The sequence below is a fragment of the Bufo gargarizans genome, chromosome 2 (assembly GCF_014858855.1).
Source record: "Bufo gargarizans isolate SCDJY-AF-19 chromosome 2, ASM1485885v1, whole genome shotgun sequence".
Lineage (NCBI taxonomy): Eukaryota > Metazoa > Chordata > Amphibia > Anura > Bufonidae > Bufo > Bufo gargarizans.
This window is the reverse complement of record NC_058081.1, coordinates 46391693-46411833: the sequence shown is the minus strand read 5'-3', so window position 1 is coordinate 46411833 and position 20141 is coordinate 46391693. Positions and strand designations below refer to the sequence as shown.

General features: G+C 44.5%; 1 protein-coding gene across 1 annotated transcript in view; it reads left to right on the top strand.

Moving 5' to 3' along the window:
* The first annotated feature begins 1109 nt into the window (after positions 1–1109).
* The window catches only part of FKBP8 (FKBP prolyl isomerase 8), a 46809-nt gene continuing 27777 nt past the window's right edge, over positions 1110–20141 (top strand). The window contains exons 1-2 of the mRNA XM_044278873.1: positions 1110–1220; positions 10410–10744. Coding sequence (XP_044134808.1) covers positions 10441–10744 — 304 coding nt within the window. The 5' untranslated portion in view covers positions 1110–1220; positions 10410–10440. The remainder of the gene's footprint in view (positions 1221–10409; positions 10745–20141) is intronic.

Here is a 20141-nt window from a genome sequence, read left to right as displayed (position 1 = left end):
TAGGGGATGTAGTGTCGGTAGTGGATGTAGTACTAGTAGTGGATGTAGTACTGGTAGTGGATGTAGCGCCGGTAGTGGATGTAGTACTGGTAGTGGATGTAGCGCCGGTAGTGGATGTAGTGCTGGTAAAATATTTTTTTAAAGGTTTGCATTCCATCAGCTGTGGCCGTGATTGCACACTATAGTAAAAGTGTCAGCCTCTCTGGTGGCTGGAACTGCGTAAAGGCAGAAATTTTTTCCTATTAGTGTGCAAGCAGGGCCACTGCTGCTGGTCTGCAGGGAGGTTGTAACCATGGAAACAAAGAGCGTATAATGTGATGGAAAAATGAGCAAAGCCAGCAATGGAAGCAATATGGACAATCACAATACATTAGTAAATGCCTGGTAGTAACTTTTTCTACATGATAAATGCCATTTGCATTACCCGGCTATCCACCTGCGTAATGGGCGGGCTTTAGCACTGCCTTGCCTGGCTAGGGCATCACTAAAGCTGGCCCATCAGTGCTGGTGACGTCACTGAATACACTGCTGGCCGGAGGCCTCCGACTAGCGGTGTGTGACAATATAAACAAAAAAGCCCTTGCCCTGCGCTGGAGAGCATCAGGTCCAAAGATCCTGTCAGGGGGCCTGCCTGGGTGAAAATAGGGACATGTCCGGGTTCAGCTCTGAACGCAGACAACCCATTTAACCCTTTAAAAAAAACAGTTACCTTATTCAAATTAGTAAAAAGTGTCCATCTGCCCACTTTGATGCCAGCTTGTAGCCACCTGTTTAGGCAAGGCTGAACTCAACTGAATTTCATATTGGACATCACCCTCTGTAGGTTGGCAGCATAAGATCAGGGGCCCACAGTCATTTAACCCTTTCAATCGCATTCTTTGTAGCCCATTTTATGCTGCTTATGACTGATTTCACCTCAGGACAGTTCAGTGCAATGTATTTCATTATTCAGATAAGGTCTCCTCATAATTCATAAAAAACAAAACACAACAAAACAACTTCAGCCCCGTCTACATTATGGGAAAACGCAGCAGACGTGCCCTTCTATGCAGGGCCGTACACAGCCCAGGGATGTGACCTGACTGGCCAATCAGGAGGCGAGGCGACACGGCCAATCACGGCGCTGTTTACATCCTGTTACCGGAAGGGCTGCACGGTTCAGGTGGGAGCCGCAGGTGTCATCTCTAGTTGCTCGGTGACAGGGCGAGCGTTAGCTGCAGGTAGGATACGGTAACCGGAGGGGGAGGGTGCGGTGACGGGGCTGTATTACTATGCAGAGCTGTCATGGTGTTACACAAGGACAGAGAGCCTTGCGTGGCGGTGCTCACTTACCTGCTGTCAGGGGCCAGTTGCGGGGGTCTGACCGCATGGCTTCTCAGTCATCTGTGGTCAGGGGAATGGAGCCATTTTAACTCAAGTGGCTCAAGTGGCGAGGATGGCAGAAAAATGCCTGGGCAACAAATTCCCTAGTGGAGGGGGCAGCTTTATCCCTCTCGGCACTTCATATCAGAGGTGTGGACAATTGGAAGGCCGATTTTCTAAACCGTCGATCTCTGGATCAGAGGGAATGGTCTCTAAACCCTTCTGTTTTCAGCAAGATTGTCAAGTTATGGGGGATGCCTGAAGTAGATCTTTTTGCCACCAGGGAGAACAGGAAGGTAAAAAGATTCTACTCCCTGTCTCCCAGGGATCGACCAGATGCGATAGACGCTTTGCTTCAACCTTGGAGTCAGGGTCTATTATATGCCTTCCCTCCACTTCAGTTAATACTGAGAGTTCTCAAGAAGGTCAGGGAAGACAAAGCCAGAATCATCATGATTGCTCCCTTCAGGAGGAGTGCAGAGATGGCAGTGCCCTGTATCATATGGGTCCTTGTATAGTGGCAGCCTTCTTCAGGGCTGTGCCTATCCTCTGCACATGGACAGGGCCAGCAGCATCAACAGCTGATCTTCTGATATTGCCCCCATTTCTACCTCAGATCCTGTCAGGCGGACAGAACAAACCGGCATGCTCAGATTTGCACATTCACACAGTTGCTCTTGCTATTCAGTGCACCTCCTGACACTCAAAACCTAGAGGAAACCAAATAATCCCCAGGATCCTCCTGCGATAAACAGGTATTTACCTCACAGATCCCACTTAAGGGCCCTGTTAACCTGGCTGCAGCCGAAGAAAGTGACTGCAGCAGCCAATCAATGGCCTTGTCGGGTGCACTGCTGAGACCAATGATTGGCTGCAGCGGTGACATGATGTAGAGTAAGGTAAGGTAAGTAGAGTCTGACCAGGAGAACCAGCGCAGTGGCGTGGGATCTGGCAAGCAAGTACTTGCCTGTTCTTTGCATCAGGTGGATGCTCCTGAAACCGGACAATCCCTTTAAATATACACTAGTCTGCTATTTGAAATGTAATATTTCATCTGTTTCATCAGCTTATTGCCAGATTTGAAAAGTGGCGAGAGAAGTCAAAAGGTGTGCGGCCCTTTTTACATTAACCACTTTTTTACTTGTAAATGAGCACCATATTCTTAATTTTAAATGCAGTACGACCAAATAGTTTTCATCTTTGTTTTTTTTGTTTTTTTACTGATGTTTTAAAACATTATATAATTTTATAATTATATAATTAGAATTAAATAATTTTTTATTTTCTATCTATCTGAAAAAAAAAAACCTTAAAGGGGTTGTCTTTGTTCGGGGGCATTGTGGCCTGACCTCCCCATGTCACCAGACCTGGAGGGAAGTATACTTACCTGCTTCCCACTACTGGGTGTCAGTGCCTTTTGATCCCGAGATCTGAGTATGAACGTCTGGTTTGACAGGGCTGAGGTGTGCCGCTGCAGCCAGTAGTGACATGTCTCCCAATTCGTCACAAGACCCATTGCACTATTTTTTTCCTCTAAAAGACTGCATACCTGAAGGAACGGACCTGTTATTTATTTTTTATTTTTTTTATCAGTGAAGTGAAAGACAGATTTATACCTTGTATGCATTAATGGGTCAGCAGGGAGCATACAGTTGTGTAGCTCTAAGCTGCAATGTCGCCCTCCGCCTGGAGCCATGAAGGGGCTAGGGAGTAGGGCTATGTACAGTACACAACCCCCCATCTGACTCCCCCATACACATGGATGCTTGACCAAGTATGCATGTATTGTGAATGGGGAGAGAGGGGAGTAAGCCTATGGCAGTGACATGTTGAAGTCCAACTGCCTGATTCTCCTCTCCCCAGCCGTCTGCCATCGAGGGGCAGTCAGGAGGCGTGCGCCGTACATGTTGGATAGACTGCCGGTGACCTGATATCAGCGTGTTTTTTTTATGTTAGGCGTATTTCTGGAGCTGAGTGCGATGCAAAGGTTATTTGCGTAGCAATCTGCGACTTTTCCACGCTCACGCCAGGTCTATAGAAAGTCGGTGGGGAAGGTGACAGGCCGGGAGACCTGTCTCATTTGTTATTTTCTACGCCTGTTTTAGCCGTAGAAAATAGCCTAAATGTACGCCAGCTGGAGCGCACTGCGTCATTGGTTGATCTATACCAGTGTATTACTGTATTGCGGCGGCAACCAATGACGCTGTGCTCTCCTGCTCTCGGCAGGAATCCAGCACGTGGTTCGACGACCGCTCACGGCTGTGAAACACAGCCGTGTGCATTCGGCCTTATATTTAGACTGGATGCGGCGAAGTTCTGTAGAGGCCGGCACCTCATCGCTTTGGTGGGTCCACCACCTGCTTATAGGGGATATTAGAGGCTGGTCTTAATAAATGACCCCCTACTGTCTATGGCTAACTTTAGAAGTGTTCGTATGATTTGCTGATAAACATTTCACTAGAAAATGTAAGAACAGGATCTCTGAAGCAAAAAAGAACAGAGTGGTCTCTACTGTCATGTTGTGGCCACCTATAACCTAAGTGTCTAGCGTCAGGTGGATGTGCTGGAGATGTATACATTTAAAGGGAATCTGTCACCAGTGACCTCCCCATAGACACATAGCTGTAGTTCCCATGATTAAAATGCTGTTTTGTTGACCCCGAGGCTCTGTTCCAGAGTTATGAAGGCTTTTCTTAATATGCAAATTAGACCTTTGGTGCAATAAAGGTGTCACCATTGCTCTTTCTGCACCCAAGCTCCACTCCCTTCTGTGGCCAGCCCCTCCTTCACTGCTTTGCCACTGCCTGGCCCTGTCAATCAAAGTCAGGTCGGCAGAACATAAAGGGGCTTTCCGAGATGTTAATACTGATGTGCTATCCTCTGGATATCCTCACAGTAGTGCCGCGGTCTTCTCTACTATTCACGTTCATGTGGCCAGCTCAGCCCCATAGAAGTGAATGTGGCGAAGCGCAATACCAAGCAGAGCTGCTATGCAATGTACAGCGCTGTGCTTGGTAAGCTGCGAGAAGGCCGTGGCGCTCATAGAAGTGCTGGTGTCTTCTCAAACAGCTGATCGGCGGGGGTCCCAGGTGTTGGGTCCCCACCAATCAGATACTGATGACTAGTGTTGAGTGAATCGGGTTCCTTTAAAAACTTCGTTTATAGAGTGTGTTCCATACAGCAGTAAAATGTATGGGCTCCACTGAGGCCTTCTTGAGCAAATCGGGCTCAGACTGCTCTATCTGAGGCCTTCTTGAGCAAATCGGGCTCAGACTGCTCTATCTGAACCTAATTCATTTATGATATGCGCTCCGTACCTCAGTAAAATGTATGGGCTCCACTGAGGCCGCCTTCTAGTCACAAGTAATGTGAGACTTTCTTAGTCTCGTGCCTGTGACATTACAGTTTGGTTCCGCGCATACATTACCGTTTCAAAATCCAAAGCCAAACTTGGGTTTGTGCCTCATTAACGAAACAGAGTTTTGCTTTGGATTTTGAAACAGTAATGTATGCGCAGAACCGAACTGTAACCTCACAGGCACGAGACTAAGCAAGTCTCACATTACTTGTGACTAGAAGAAGGCCTCAGTGGAGCCCATACATTTTACTGAGGTACGGAGCGCATATCATAAATGAATTAGGTTCAGATAGAGCAGTCTGAGCCCGATTTGCTCAACACTACTGATGACCTTTCCAGAGAATAGGTCATCAGTGTAAAAATCTCGGAAAACCCTGTTAAGCCACCCGTACAAATTCAGTGATCGTTCAGCTCTCTCTCCTGGCTCCTCCATACATGTATTCGGCTCGGTTGAGCGTGCATGTGTATTCTATAGGAAAAGCTCAGGAAACCGCTGCCACACACTTCTGCTAGTAGCTCATCGCCTGGGAGAACTAAAGGATCTTGTTTCCCCTGAAATCATCTGTTGGGGAAGATGTTGGACCCCCACTGATCTGATATCAGTGACTTATACGGAGGAGTCCCAGAAAACTCCTTCAGATAAATAATCTATTATATTAATATTAATGGTCCTTAAAGGGTTTCTGTCATGGGAAAAATCGTTATGTAGCTGACTGACATGTGCTAATGTCAGCAGTACATAACAGTGTGTTTGTTAACTGCCTGCCGCCGTTCTCTTAAGGGCTCTTTCACACCTGCGTTCTTGTCTTCCGGCATAGAGTTCCGTCATCGGGGCTCTATGCCAGAAGAATCCTGATCAGTTTTATCCTAATGCATTTTATCCAATGGAGTGAAATCCGTTCAGGATGCATCAGGATGTCTTCAGTTCCGGAACGGAACGTTTTTTGGCCGGAGAAAATACCGCAGCATGCTGCGCTTTTTGCTCCGGCCAAAAATCCTGAACACTTGCCGCAAGGCCGGATCCGGAATTAATGCCCATTGAAAGGCATTGATCCGGATCCGGCCTTAAGCTAAACGTCGTTTCGGCGCATTGCCGGATACGACGTTTAGCTTTTTCTGAATGGTTACCATGGCTGCCGGGACGCTAAAGTCCTGGCAGCCATGGTAAAGTGTAGTGGGGAGCAGTATACTTACCGTCCGTGCGGCTCCCGGGGCGCTCCAAAGTGACGTCAGGGCGCCCCACGCGCATGGATGACGTGATCACATGGCACGTCATCCATGCGCATGGGGCGCTCTGACGTCATTCTGGAGCGCCCCGGGAGCCGCACGGACTGTAAGTATACTGCTCCCCCGCTCCCCGCTCCTACTATGGCAACCAGGACTTTAATAGCGTCCTGGCTGCCATAGTAACACTGAAAGCATTTTGAACACCGATCCGTCTTCAAATGCTTTCAGTACACTTGCTTTTTTCCGGATCCGGCGTGTAATTCCGGCAAGTGGAGTACACGCCGGATCCGGACAACGCAAGTGTGAAAGAGGCCTTAAAAACTGACTTTTATAATATGCTAATGAGCCTCTAGGTGCTATGAGGGCATTGCTGCAGCACCTAAAGGCTCGGTCTACTCACCTTTTGGCACGCCCACTTGATTGACGTCTTCTCCGCATCGTCCTCATAATCCCGCGCCTGCGCCGTCCCGTTTAGTATTCGGCGCAGTGAGTGAAGGATGCTCGGCTGCTGCCAGGCAGGCCTGCCGGGGAGGCCTGTGACGTAATCGGTGCAGTGAGGAAGCTGGCAGCAGTCGAGCATCCTTCACTCACTGCACCTGCGCCGAATACTAAAGGGGATTATGGCGCGGGATTATGAGGATGATGCGGAGAAGAAGGATGTCAATCAAGTGGACGTGGTCGTGCCAAAAGACTAATAGACCGAGCCTCTAGGTGCTGCATTAACACCCTCATAGCACCTGGAGGCTTCATTAGCATATTATAAAAGGCTGTTTTTTAAGAGAACGGGGGCATGCAGGGAGTTAACAAACACACTGTTATGTACTGCTGACATTAGCACATCGCTAATGTCAGTCAGCTACATAACGATTTTTCCCATGACAGAAACCCTTTAAGGCCAAAATTTATTATGTCACCAAGGGGTTAAAAATCTAATAGTGTCCCCTGAGTTGTGCGCCAACAAGATTTACTGCAGACACACGATGAAAATCTGAAATAAAAAAAGGGACATTTTTGGGAAGGTTTTTCCAATTTTAAGGTGACTGTTAGGAGGTTAAGGGCTTCCGTTTTGTATTGTCATAGAATTCCGTTTCGTTATACATAACAGGATTCCTCCAAATGTGACCACGGCATCTGATCAGTCCGGAAGCGGAAGTCGCGTGCTTCCGGTCCGGTAACTGCGTTTCCCGGCTGAGATCGGGGAACCTGTTACTTGGCTGAAATACACTGAAGCCTCAAGCAGGCTTCGGTGCCTATTTTAGGAATATACCAATATAGGCCACTAGATGGCAGCATTGTATTGTAGAAAAAATAGGTGGTAGGACAGCACCACTTACTTGGATCAACTCAAAAGGTTTTGCGGCGGTGCTCGTGGCGTCAGGTCTCGGCCTCAGAGACCCCCAAAATACCATGTAAAGATGAAGAAGGTCACGGCACTCCAAAAGCTTCCTTATTCAATGTTCTTTATTGCACCAATGACAGCAGCAACGTTTCGACAATATAGTCTTTATCAAGCTACATAAAAAGCTTGATAAAGACTATATTGTCGAAACGTTGCTGCTGTCATTGGTGCAATAAAGAACATTGAATAAGGAAGCTTTTGGAGTGCCGTGACCTTCTTCATCTTTACATAGCATTGTATTGTTATATTCCAAATGAAGTGTTCAATTATGTTTTTTTAGCCATCAGTGAACACAATGGGCAATCTAATGATTAGGTAACTTTAAAAATATAACGTTTTTACAAATAAAAAAAACATAAGTTCGAAAATGCCCATTCTATTCAAATATAACAATATTAAGGGCTTATGGCAAATGGCGTAACAGGAAAAAAAATTGCCATTTTTTGTCACTTCAACTACCCAAATTGGTATTACTGAAAAGAGATTGTCCCACAAAAAAATGAGCCCTCACACAGCCCTGTACACATAACTACAAAAAAGTTATAGGGGTCAGAATATGGTTATAAAATGTATTTGTTTTTCCTCAAAGGTTTTGCATTTTTTTTCAGTATTAAAACTTAAAGGGGTTGGCCACCATAAGTATAAAAAACAATAAAGTGCCCCAGACAATAACTAAAGCCAAGAGGAATTTGTATCATGAGAGATATACTGTGTATATATTATTTTTCTACTGCATTTAGCATAGCATGCTTCCATTAATGAGAGGCTGTGTGTGCATCACAGCAAGCGTCTCCAGAGGAGCAGTCACATGACATCTCTGCCTACTTGTGATGCCATAGTGACAACAGCACATTAGGTGTCATTTCATCAGTGTTTTAGCATACCTCCCAACTTTAGAATAGAAGGAAGAGGGACACTACGTGCCCAAGGCTAGCTATATATATATACACACACAGTACAGACCAAAAGTTTGGACACACCTTCTCATTCAGAGTTTTCTTTATTTTCATGACTATGAAAATTGTAGATTCACACTGAAGGCATCAAAACTATGAATTAACACATCTGGAATTATATACATAACAAAAAAGTGTGAAACAACTGAAAATGTCATATTCTAGGTTCTTCAAAGTAGCCACCTTTTGCTTTGATTACTGCTTTGCACACTCTTGGCATTCTCTTGATGAGCTTCAAGAGGTAGTCACCTGAAATGGTCTTCCAACAGTCTTGAAGGAGTTCCCAGAGATGCTTAGCACTTGTTGGCCCTTTTGCCTTCACTCTGCGGTCCAGCTCACCCCAAACCATCTCGATTGGGTTCAGGTCTGGTGACTGTGGAGGCCAGGTCATCTGGCGCAGCACCCCATCACTCTCCTTCATGGTCAAATAGCCCTTACACAGCCTGGAGGTGTGTTTGGGGTCATTGTCCTGTTGAAAAATTAAATGATGGTCCAACTAAACGCAGTTGTTTCACAGTTTTTTATTATGTATATAATTCCACATGTGTTAATTCATAGTTTTGTTGCCTTCAGTGTGAATCTACAATTTTCATAGTCATGAAAATAAAGAAAACTCTTTGAATGAGAAGGTGTGTCCAAACTTTTGGTCTGTACTGTGTGTGTGTGTATATATATATATATATATATATATATATATATATATATATATAATTCCAAAAAGCAGGCAGCACTCCAAGGTAAAGGTGTGTGTGTATGTATGTATGTATATATATATATATATATATATATATATATATATATATATATATATATATATATATATATATATATATATATACCCGCACAAAATCAAAGTCCTTGCTGGCTAGATGTCCTGCCTTCCCTTTTGCTTGCAGGGGTATGCAACTGTAAATGGCGCTGTTAGAAAGTACAACTTGTCCCTCAAAAAATAAGCCCTCAAAGGCTATGTGAATGGAAAAATAAAAAAGTTAGGACTGTGGGAAGTCGGGGAGTGAAAAACGCTAAATGAAAAAATGGCCCGGTCCTGAAAGGGTTAATAGGACATAGAAGACAAGCCCTTTAACCATATATATTATCAAGTTTAGAGTGGCGAGGCTGTGTTTGCTGTGGTGTCTTATGACTCGGGTGACAGTTGTCTTATAATCCATTTCATTCTTCCACTGATGAGTTTTTTTTACTTTCCTGGAGAAAATAGAACAGCATGCTACGTTAAACCGGATGTGAAAGAATTAAGGCATGTGAGAATTGAGCTTGTTTTATTTTTGCTTTTTATATACACCTACATAAAAGAAGCTTTATGACTGCTGAGGTTTTTTTTTTTTTTTTTTTTTTTTTTGTTTTGTTTTTTTTTTTACAGGTAAGTTACTTTTTTATATTTTATTTCATCCATAGACATCGTCACTCAAGGACCCGCAGACAGTGGACCCATCTCTATTTTGCTACCAAATGTGTGACTTAAAGCTGCCTATACAGTGGGATTGTCCAAAATTAGAAAAACATGGCCTGTTTGAGAAAGTAGCCATGTTTTTCAAATTCTAGACTACCCCTTTAATGGTTCACTGACATGCTGTGGCAGCAGAGCACCCAAAAACATATTTTTTTTTAATAAAAATACTTAGGTGGCATATTACAGCACCATGCAACCCCCCCAGGTGTATAGAGTGGTATTGGGGTACGGCATGATACGGTCGGGCTGTTTGTAAATTAGCCCTCAGCTTCCTTACAATTAACTAACGAAGACCGCACTGTATGATCAGTCTTCATTGTTAATGGCCACAAGGTGTATTTTTACTATTCTGGAAAAAATGTAGTACAATCTGTGTGTGCTGACATACTGCTGTGTCATTACATAGGAGTGTGGCAGCAAGGTACAGTGAAGAGTCCTAAATACTCATACTCGTCCCTGGAGTTGAGTGGTACTCGAGCATGGACGCTGTTAACACTTTTCGGAGTTTACAGCACTGACAGATGCGTGGTAGGGGTATGGACAGAGAGTGCGCAATACATACAAAACTGCATTTGAAACAGTTTGAAAAAACTGACAGACTTGCGTAAGTGATTGATAACCACTTGCGTGTTGTTTTAGGTGATTTATTCTTCCTATCTACATCCAGAGGATGGCTTCTGCAGAGGAACCTGTGCCCAATGTGGAGGACTCTCCAGTACATGAAGATGGGTGTGACAGTGCTTCAGTATCAGAGAATGACTCCAAACCAAGAGACAGGACTTCCCTTGTGGACAGTACAGAGGAGTTTGAGATAATAGACAGCACTGGGGAAGATGATGATGACTTGAGTGATCTTCCACTTTTGGAATCCGTAGTGAATGAGGGATCAGGCAAAACACAGACTGAATCAAGTGAACAGAAAGAAAATGGTGCGGACGGAAAAGAGCCAGAAGAAGAGTGGCTAGATATTCTAGGTAAGCTGGCAGATCCCCTGTAACCTTTAAATCCGTTTATTTTGTATACATGTGCGCAACACGTTGGCACAGTCCTGACAATAAAGTGTAGCACCACCTATATCTGAATGTCGGTTGCTGTAAAATATAGTTCTGTGCAAAAGGCAGGCTGAAAAATAGACAGCGCTACAGCCTGGGAGAAGGAACGCCCAGGGTGAAACAGGGCAGACTCCGCCTAGTAGAACCTAAGCGAACGGAGCGGCGCCCAGGAATAATAGTGAGATCCCTAGGCGCTGCTCTATGTAGCCTGATAATTATATTACAATGTTTGGACCGATGAAAGGTCCTCTTTAAGGAACATCTGTCAGCGTGATCTGCCTGTTAGGGTTGATCATGCTGATGAAACAATACCTTTGCCTTGTCTATAGGTATAACCGTTGCAGAGATATGTGTTTTTAGGAATGTGCAAATTAGTTGGTTCAAGCTCAAAGGAGCCAGCCGGAGCTCTTGGAGCACCAATTTCAAGGGGAAGAGAGTGTGTCCAGATCAGAGAGGTGTCAAAGACCATAAATCAGGAAATTCTAGCACTCCAAAGGTCCAAATGCAGTGTTATAGCATAGTGTGGATACTGGCACCATTTTTCTACCTACTCTGCTAGAGCGGCAATTAGGGATGAGCAAATCGACTTGGGATAAAACATCTGAAGTCGATTTGCATAAAACTTTGTCAATACTGTAAAGTATTATACTGTATTGGCTCCAATGAGCAAAAGTTATTACTTCGCAAAGTCTCTTGAGACTTCGCATTATAACTTCAGAAATTGATTTATACTGTAAAAAACCTTTTACCGAAATCTGGTTCGGTTCAAAGTGGTACCCGAGTTCGGGAAAAGTTTTTTTTTTTACAGTAGAAATCAATTTCTGAAGTTATTATGCGAAGTCTCAAGAGACTTTGCGAAGTAATAACTTTTGCTTATTGGAGCCAATGCATTCTAATACTGTACGGAGCGCTCGCTCCGTACAGTATTGAAACAAAGTTTTATGCAAATCGACTTAAGATGTTTCATCTGAAGTCGATTCGCTCATCCCTAGCGGCAATAGTTAGATGAAGGTCCTTCCGGACAGAAACATCACATGTGCACCGCATTTAAATAAAGTCTTGATTTGCATTTGGACCTTTGTAATTTCCTGATTTATGCTTTGGGGTGTCCCTATTCTAAGCACCTATTAGAAAATGTGTAGTACCCCAAGACATCTATCATAGTTCTCCAAGATGTTTGGAACAACCTCCCTGCCGAGTTCCTTCTAAAACTATGTACAAGTGTACCTAGAAGAACTGATGCACAAAGTCACACCAAATATTGATTGGATTTACATTTCTATTTTGTTAACTGATTAAAATAAACTATTATCATTTCTATTTTTAAAGCATTCTTACTTTGCAGCAATATTTCCATGCCTGCCTAAAACTTTTGCGCGGTACTGTACATCCACCGGACTAGCCATGAGACAAAAGGTGATATACATGATTTCAAATGTTTCATCCATAAGGTAGTATTTACATGTAGGTTTTTCTATTTTGTTTGACATTTGTATGAGACCTACATAGAGCATAGCCAAAGACCTAGCACTGCCAACAATTCTTTATTTTTCATCAGTTTAACTTAATTGTCAATTTTATCTGAGCTGCTGGGTGGAGATTAGCTGTTATGTTACAGTCCTGATCAAAAGTTTAAGACCACTTGAAAAATGGCAAAAAATCATATTTAGCATGGCTGGATATTAACAAGGTTCCAAATAGAGCTTCAACATGCAACAAGAATGAAAACAACGAATAAACTGAAACAGGCTGTTTTTCAGCTGATCAAAAGTTTAGGACCACACCTCCAAAAAAAAAAAACTAAACCCCCCCCCCCCCCCCCCAAAAACAGAAATCCAACTTCCAAACAAGAACTCGGTAATGAGTAGCTGGTATTGTTTACCACTTCAAAAATTCATTTCGGCATGCTTGATGCAAGCGTTTCCATGAGGTGAGTGGGAACATTTTCCAAGTGGTGAAGACGGCCGCACGAAGGCCATCTACTGTGTGGAACTGTTGTCCATTTTTGTAAACTTCCCTTACCATCCATCCCCAAAGGTTCTCAATTGGATTTAGATCAGGGGAACATGCAGGATGGGAGAAAAGAGTGATGTTATTCTCCTGGAAGAAGTCCCTTGTCCTGCGGGCATTGTGTACTGTAGCGTTGTCCTGTTGAAAAACCCAGTCATTACCATACAGACGAGGGCACTCAGTCATGAGGAATGCTCTCTGCAACATCTGGACATAGCCAGCGGCCATTTGACGCCCCTGCACTTCCTGAAGCTCCCTTGTTCCACTGAAGGAAAAAGCACCTCAGACCATTATGGCGCCCCCTCCACTGTGGCGCATAGAAAACATCTCAGGGGGGATCTGCTTGTCATGCCAGTAACGTTGGAAACCATCAGGACCATCAAGGTTAAATTTTTTCTCATCAGAGAATAAAACTTTCTTCCACCTTTTGAATGTCCCATGTCTGGTGCTCTCTTCCAAAGTCCAAACGAGCAGTTCTGTGGCGTTCAAGGAGACGAGGTCTTTGAAGAAATTTTTGGTTTTTTAAGCCCTTCAGTCTCAGATGCAGTCTGATGGTTATGGTGCTGCAGTCAGCACCAGGAAGGGCCTTAATTTGGGTCGAGGATCGTCCAGTGTCTTGATGGACAGCCAATTGGATCCTCCGGGTCAGTGCTGATGAATTTGTTTTGGGTCTTCCACTTGACTTTTTTGTTCCATAACCCTCGGGATCATTTAAGAATTTACTGCATACCACCTCAGCAGCGATGGCGCACTGTGAGAGACCCTGCTTATGCAGTTCAACAACCCGACCACGTTCAAAAAGGGAGAGTTTTTTTTGCCTTTGCCATCACAACGTGTGACTACCTGACAGAAAATGACAATGAATCCACATCTTTGCACAGATTTGGCCTTTTAAAGGCATGTGGTCCTGAACTTTTGATCAGCTGAAAAACAGCCTGTTTCAGTTTATTTGTTGTTTTCATTAAATTGAATGCTCAAAAAATGTTTTGTCTCACTCCAATTTCTTCTTGTTGCATGTTAAAGCTCTACTTGGAACCTTGTTAAGATCTAGCTATGCTAAATATGATTTTTTTGCCATTTTTCAAGTGGTCTTAAACTTTTGATCAGGACTGTATTTCTCATAAACTGCAAACGTAGAGAAGAGGAGATCCTGTTCCCCTATCTGTCACACTTAGAAGCATTAGCAGCATGGGGAACGTTATACAGTAGTACTGAGTAGTGTAGCTGTGAATCCAGCACTAGGGTGAGGTAGAACACTTACCTGTCCCTCTCTCACTGCAACTCACTTCCTCCCCTCTCTATGGACTTCTGTGGACAGCAGTTGTAACCTCGTGTTCCACATTCATCTCAGCTCCATTCATAGCAGATTGTAGCTTGAGGGTGAATGATCAGCTCCGGAGGGAGAGGTGGTTTGGGGGGATAGGATAAGGTGTCAAATGGCGAATCGCATGTATTTATTAATTTGTTTGTTATGTTGAAGGTGCAGGAAAAATAATTTAGTCGTTCAGACATGGCCATAATTGTTCTATTTTTTTTTTTTATTGTTTATATACTTTAATATGTAAAATTGGGAAAAGGGTGTGATTTTGAAATTTTTGAAATTTTTTACTTTTTACTCAGTAATTTATAGGCCCTAAGGGGGCTATAACCTGCAATCTTCTGATCGCTTGTCCTATAGACCATAATTTAGAGCTATTATGGTCTATGCCTGCCTGTGAAACTGTGCCTCGTGCACAACTTTACAGGCAGGTTACAAGGACAGTTCTAGGAAGCTTCAGCAGGCCCCAGGCTGTCATGTTAAATGATCGGAGCTCCCCGACTGTGGAGGCACAGATCTAGGGTTGTAGCGGGTATCGAACTATCGATACCCAATCAATACTTTTGTACCGGTATCGATTCGATACCGGGATTTGACATTTACCGATAGTAGGCTGCGCTGCTATCAGAGAACATGTCACGCACTGCTCTCAGCGTGCGCCATGTTCTCAGCAGCACAGGGGAGAAGGAGTCTTTCCCTCCATCCCCCCTGTGCCGCTGCTGCTGCCAATATGAAGAGAGAGGAGGGGGGGGGGGGAGGGGCTGTGGCCACTGCGCCACCAATGATGATAACTCGCTCATTAATACAAATATAGGCAGCAGGTGCCAGAGGCAGAATCACATAGCCAGCACCCGACCTCTATGACAGGGCGCTGCGATCCGCTGCAGTTAACCCCTCAGGTGCGGCACCTGAGGGGTTAACTGCCGCAGATCGCAGTGCCCTGTCATAGAGGTCGGGTGCCGGCTATGTGATTCTGCCGCCGGCACCCGCCTCCTGTATTTTTATTAAAAGGTTACTTATCTTCATTGGTGGCACAGTGCGCCCCCCCCCCCTTCCCCCAGTACTAAAATCTTTGGTGGCGCAATGCGCCCCCCCACAACCGCCCAGTATTCCCCAGTAGTTTTATGTTTTTTTGCGTGGTATCGAATGGTACCGAGTATCGCAATACTTTTTTATGGTATCACAACAACCCTACTCAGATCCGAAGGCAGAGGGAGCCGCCCTCCTCTGCTTAACTCCACAGATGCTGTGATCGCTATTGAACGCAGCATCTGAGGGGTTAAAAGACCGGTTTCGCATCCTCACCAATCCTGGTCATTGCGGACGGGTACCTGCTGTATAATACAGCTGACACCCGCCGCTTATGAAGTGGGCTTAGCACAGTTGCCTCTTCCATACAAGCCATTGCGCATAATGTCATACATGTACAGCATTATGCATTAAGGGGTTAATAGTTGGTTTGAGGATTGACTTTAGCAAAATGAAAACATGATAATTTATCTTCTCTTATAGTGTTCTCTTGATAGTGTTCCCAGAACTCTGATCACTGTTAGGGTTCTTACACATATGAAGTCGGATCTGGCATTTTATTTTTATCTGTAAGGCTGGGTTCCCATCACGTTTTTGTCTGCCATTTAATGTATACAAGAAACATATACATTAAACGGATGCCATATAGTGGCATCCGTCACCATAGAATCCCATTAAAAAGAAAAAAAATATGTATTCATTAGCGTATATGTTTTTTACTGGACTCTGCAGGATGGAAAAAGCATAGTGTACTAGGCTTTTATATCGCTTTTTTTCCAAATGTATGTGTTAAACAGGGTGAAAGAGTGACGTAGCTGGTGTAGATTTAAGTTTCTAGTGCATGGAGGGCCAGAAATGTGCATAATATGTATAAGGCTACTTTCACACATTTGCGTTTTGGGCTGATCCGTCTTGGATCTGCAAAAAACTGACCCGTTACAATAATACAACCGTATCCATCCGTCATGAATGGATCCGTTTGTATTATCTGTAACATAGCCAAGATGGATCCGTCACGGATCCGTTTTCTATTGTGCCAGATTGTGTCAGAGAAAACGGATCCGTCCTGGCACACAATGTAAGTCAATGGGGAGGGATCCGTTTTCTCTGACACAATCTGGCACGTTTGGTTCAGTTTCGCCTCCAGAGTGGAATGGAGACGGAACGGAGGCAAACTGATGCATTCTGAGCGGATCCTTTTCCATTCAGAATGCATTAGGGCAAAACTGTTCCGTTTTGGACTGTTTGTGGGAGCCCATGACTGATCTCGCAAACGGAAAGCCAAAACGCCAGTGTGAAAGTAGCCTTACTTACAAAGAGTCATCTGCCTCTCACTAAATGAGGTGCATCTCACTCCAGCGCACAGCATAGGAAACGCCAGCACCTGGATCTGAATACTTTAGTAATTGCATTTCATAAAAAAAATGTTGTATAGCCAGTGAGCTATTCAGTAACTGTATCTGCATAGCGCCACCTGCTGTTTGTTCTTTTCCTTATTTTTGTCCGTCTCACTGAGCTGGTTGAACGTGCTCAGTTAAAATCTTCAACTGCCACCAGCCTTATGTTCTGTTCGAATCTGTGGCAGTTATAGGGAGAAAGCTGCAGTAGAAAGGACATGCCCCCTGAGCTGTCAGGCTGAAGATAATCTAGCAGAGCAATTTGGGTGCTGAATGTGGAGATCTCTGGACCCATGTGTGGCACAGGGCTGGTTCTAGCCTTGTTAGAATGGCCATGTATAGTGTTGAGCGAACTTCTGTTTTCAAGTTCGGCGTACAAAGGTTCAGGTTATCTAAGAATTCCGTTATGGATTCCGCTACCACGGACCATAATTCTTGGATAACCCCAACCTTGTACGCCGAACTTGAAAACAAAAGCTCGCTTATCCCTAGTCATGTACTATATGATGTCTGATTTTTCATTTTTTACATCAATCGTATCATCAATAACCCCTGTCTGCAGAATTGCCCATTCCAGCACTGGAACTGCACGTTAGTAGGTGGACTGCCCTTCACAAAGCTCAGTGGGTGAAGAAGACCATGTGCTGATCTAACTACTGTATGTGCAGAAGATCATGGCACCGGGTACACTGTAGTATCGAGGCTCCTGCTAGTGGGAAAATGCCTGGAGCTGAGTGTCCATGTCTGGGAACCATATTCTTAAACCAACTCCTTTTCTGCAGTCTATTATTCTTGAAGAGATTTCCTAATGAAGCGGAGTTAAATAATGCACAAACGCCCTACACTGCAGGTGAGGTGATCCCGAGACACCGGAGGGAGTAGCAGTCAATGATTATTTCCATTCAGAAAGCTATTAATAGTCAGCCTGCCAGGAGTCTCAGCACTGAGCACTGATGTTGGGAATATATTAGCTGTCACCCCAGTAAAATATAGGAGACCCACAGGAAGCCATTACAGGCAGCCAGTGTGACGGGTGGAGGTGATTTACGAGATGTAGGACTAATCCGGCCGGCCAGGGAGGACAGACGTCATTTGCAGGATATGGGGAAATGGTGAATATTTAAGGACAGGTGAAGTGAATGGCTTTAAATCTCCTTATTAAGCACAGGTGGAATAACAACGCTGAGGTTTGGGGATCCCTGTGCTGGGAGCTCATTAGCGGCACCACCAGGATTTGCCAGGAGACGTGGAATTATGTATGATCCAGTGTTCTAGTGCTGAATAGTCCAAGCTGACATCCCCATTTACTGCACATGGACATGGCATCCCATTACAAGCCACCGGTGTATTAAGTATCATTTATATGTAATGAGTCAGGGACATTGTGTGCTGCTGGAGTCTGGTTATATAGCCCTGGTGTAAGGTGGAGAAATAATCAGTTCATCTGTAAGGAACTGGCAGTGATCTAATGTTGATAGTCACAGGAGATGTGGGTCTAGACCAGTGACGGCGAAGCTTTTACAGACCGAGTGCCCAAACTGGAACCCAAAACCCACTTATCTATCGTGAAGTGACAACACTGCAATTTACCCTGAATACTACAGTCCAATCTAGTATATCTTTATCATTTAGCTATAATTGCCTGCCTGCATTCAGTGTGCTGCCTGTGCTGTTCATAGTACACCCTGCACTGATGAATGGCAGGAAAAGTCAAAGGCATATTGGTACACAATAGACTTTTTCCAGGGTGTGGGTGCCCACAGAGAGGGCTCTGAGTGCTGCCTCTGGAACCCGTGCCATAGGTTCGCAACCACTGGTCTAGATGGATGCAGGACAACGCAGCACATACATGAGCAGTTCATTCAAGCAGACCACTGTTCTAGTTAGGACAGATTTTTGGTTGCAAATATAATTGTGTAATACTCACTCATGGTCACACACTTACCTGTCTGCTCTACTGCGGCGAGTCTAGCCGCAATATGGCGGGTGCACAGGCATCACTCTGTTGGTACACAATTAGCCCTGCTGGCAGTAGGGCTGCCTGTTCTATCAGGAAGCTAGGATGCCAGATCAATGAGGATCTGTGCCAGCATCACATTCCTCCCCAGGCAAGCTATTTAAACAGGCAGCTATTGGCAGCAGGCGTCTGTGATTTGTATTCTGTGCCCCACTAGATAGCCGTGTCTTTGCTACTAAGGATCACTGAGCTTTGCTTCGGATTACTGATTTTGTCTCTGACTTGACCTCCTGGTATTTGACTCTGCTAGTTTGTGCCCCTGTCTTTGCCTGCTGACCTGTTCTCCTGGTTTCTCTTTGTTGTGTATTTGTATCCGATTTTGGATATTGATCCAGTCATCATTTTGCCAGTCTAGTTTCTACCTATTCCTGACTCCTTACTCTTTGACGATTTGGTTTGGGCCCCTGCACTTAGTTTGGAAGGGACTGCCGTCCAGTTGTGTGCCATCACTTAGGACTGATTATGTGAATAGGTAGGGACAGTGGTGCGGGTGGAGGCCAGTTCTGCCCTGTTCACCACCCTTTCATGACAACTCAATGCTTGACACCATTTATTTTTCTTTAGATATTGACAGAACTTTTAATACACAATGAGAAAATCCATTAAAGGAATGCTCTGACCAATTCACCTAGTGCATAGTTGTTGCTAACCTGTAGAAGGTGGATCTTTTACTTAGTACTTACCCGTCCCTGGCTCCACTGATATCGCCGTTCACACTGTGCTCTCACTAGCTGAAGGCTCTTGTGACTGGCTCCTGACCAGATGTGGCCTCTTCTTTTCCTGTCCAGCTGCATTAGAGTAAAAAGAGGCTGTATCCAGTTCGAGCTGGACAGAAGAGCCTTCAGCTTGTGTGAGCGCAGTGTGGATGGCGATATCAGTGGAGCCAGGGACGGGTAAGTACTGTCTGAAAGATCTGCCTTCCACAGGTTAGTAACAATGCATTAGATGAAATGGCAAATCACTTTAATCCTGTAGATAGCGTAATCAGACAGTCTAGATCTGTACCAGATTTATCACGGTGGCTTAGGTTGGATGATAAAAAATGTGGTTCAGGGATAGCCACTTTTTTATGGCTCTATACCACCGATCGGCTTATTACTTGTGACAGAATTTTATGCCAGTACAGTTTTGGCATAAAATGAAGTATGCTAGACCAATCCCAGTATGCCACAATCTCTTGTTGGCTAGATGTCCAAACATTTTGGTGCTACTTAAACGTCTATGCATTCACATTAGTTGAAGGGGTTGTCTGGTTTCAAGAGAAAATCGGACAACTTATTGGCTTGATCCGTAATAAAGATGGATAGATGATTACTTAGGCTGAGTTCATGTTATAGGAGAAGGAGAATGGAAAGAACGGATTCGGCACATAACTGAGCCGAACGGAACCTAAGGACCCCATAGAGTCCAGTGATGGCTAACCTTGGCACTCCAGCTGTGGTAACACTATGACTCCCAGCATGCTCCATTTATTTCTATAGAGTTCTAAGAGCAGCCAAGCAAGCAGGGCATCTTGGGAGTTGTAGTTTTACCACAGCTGGAGTGCCA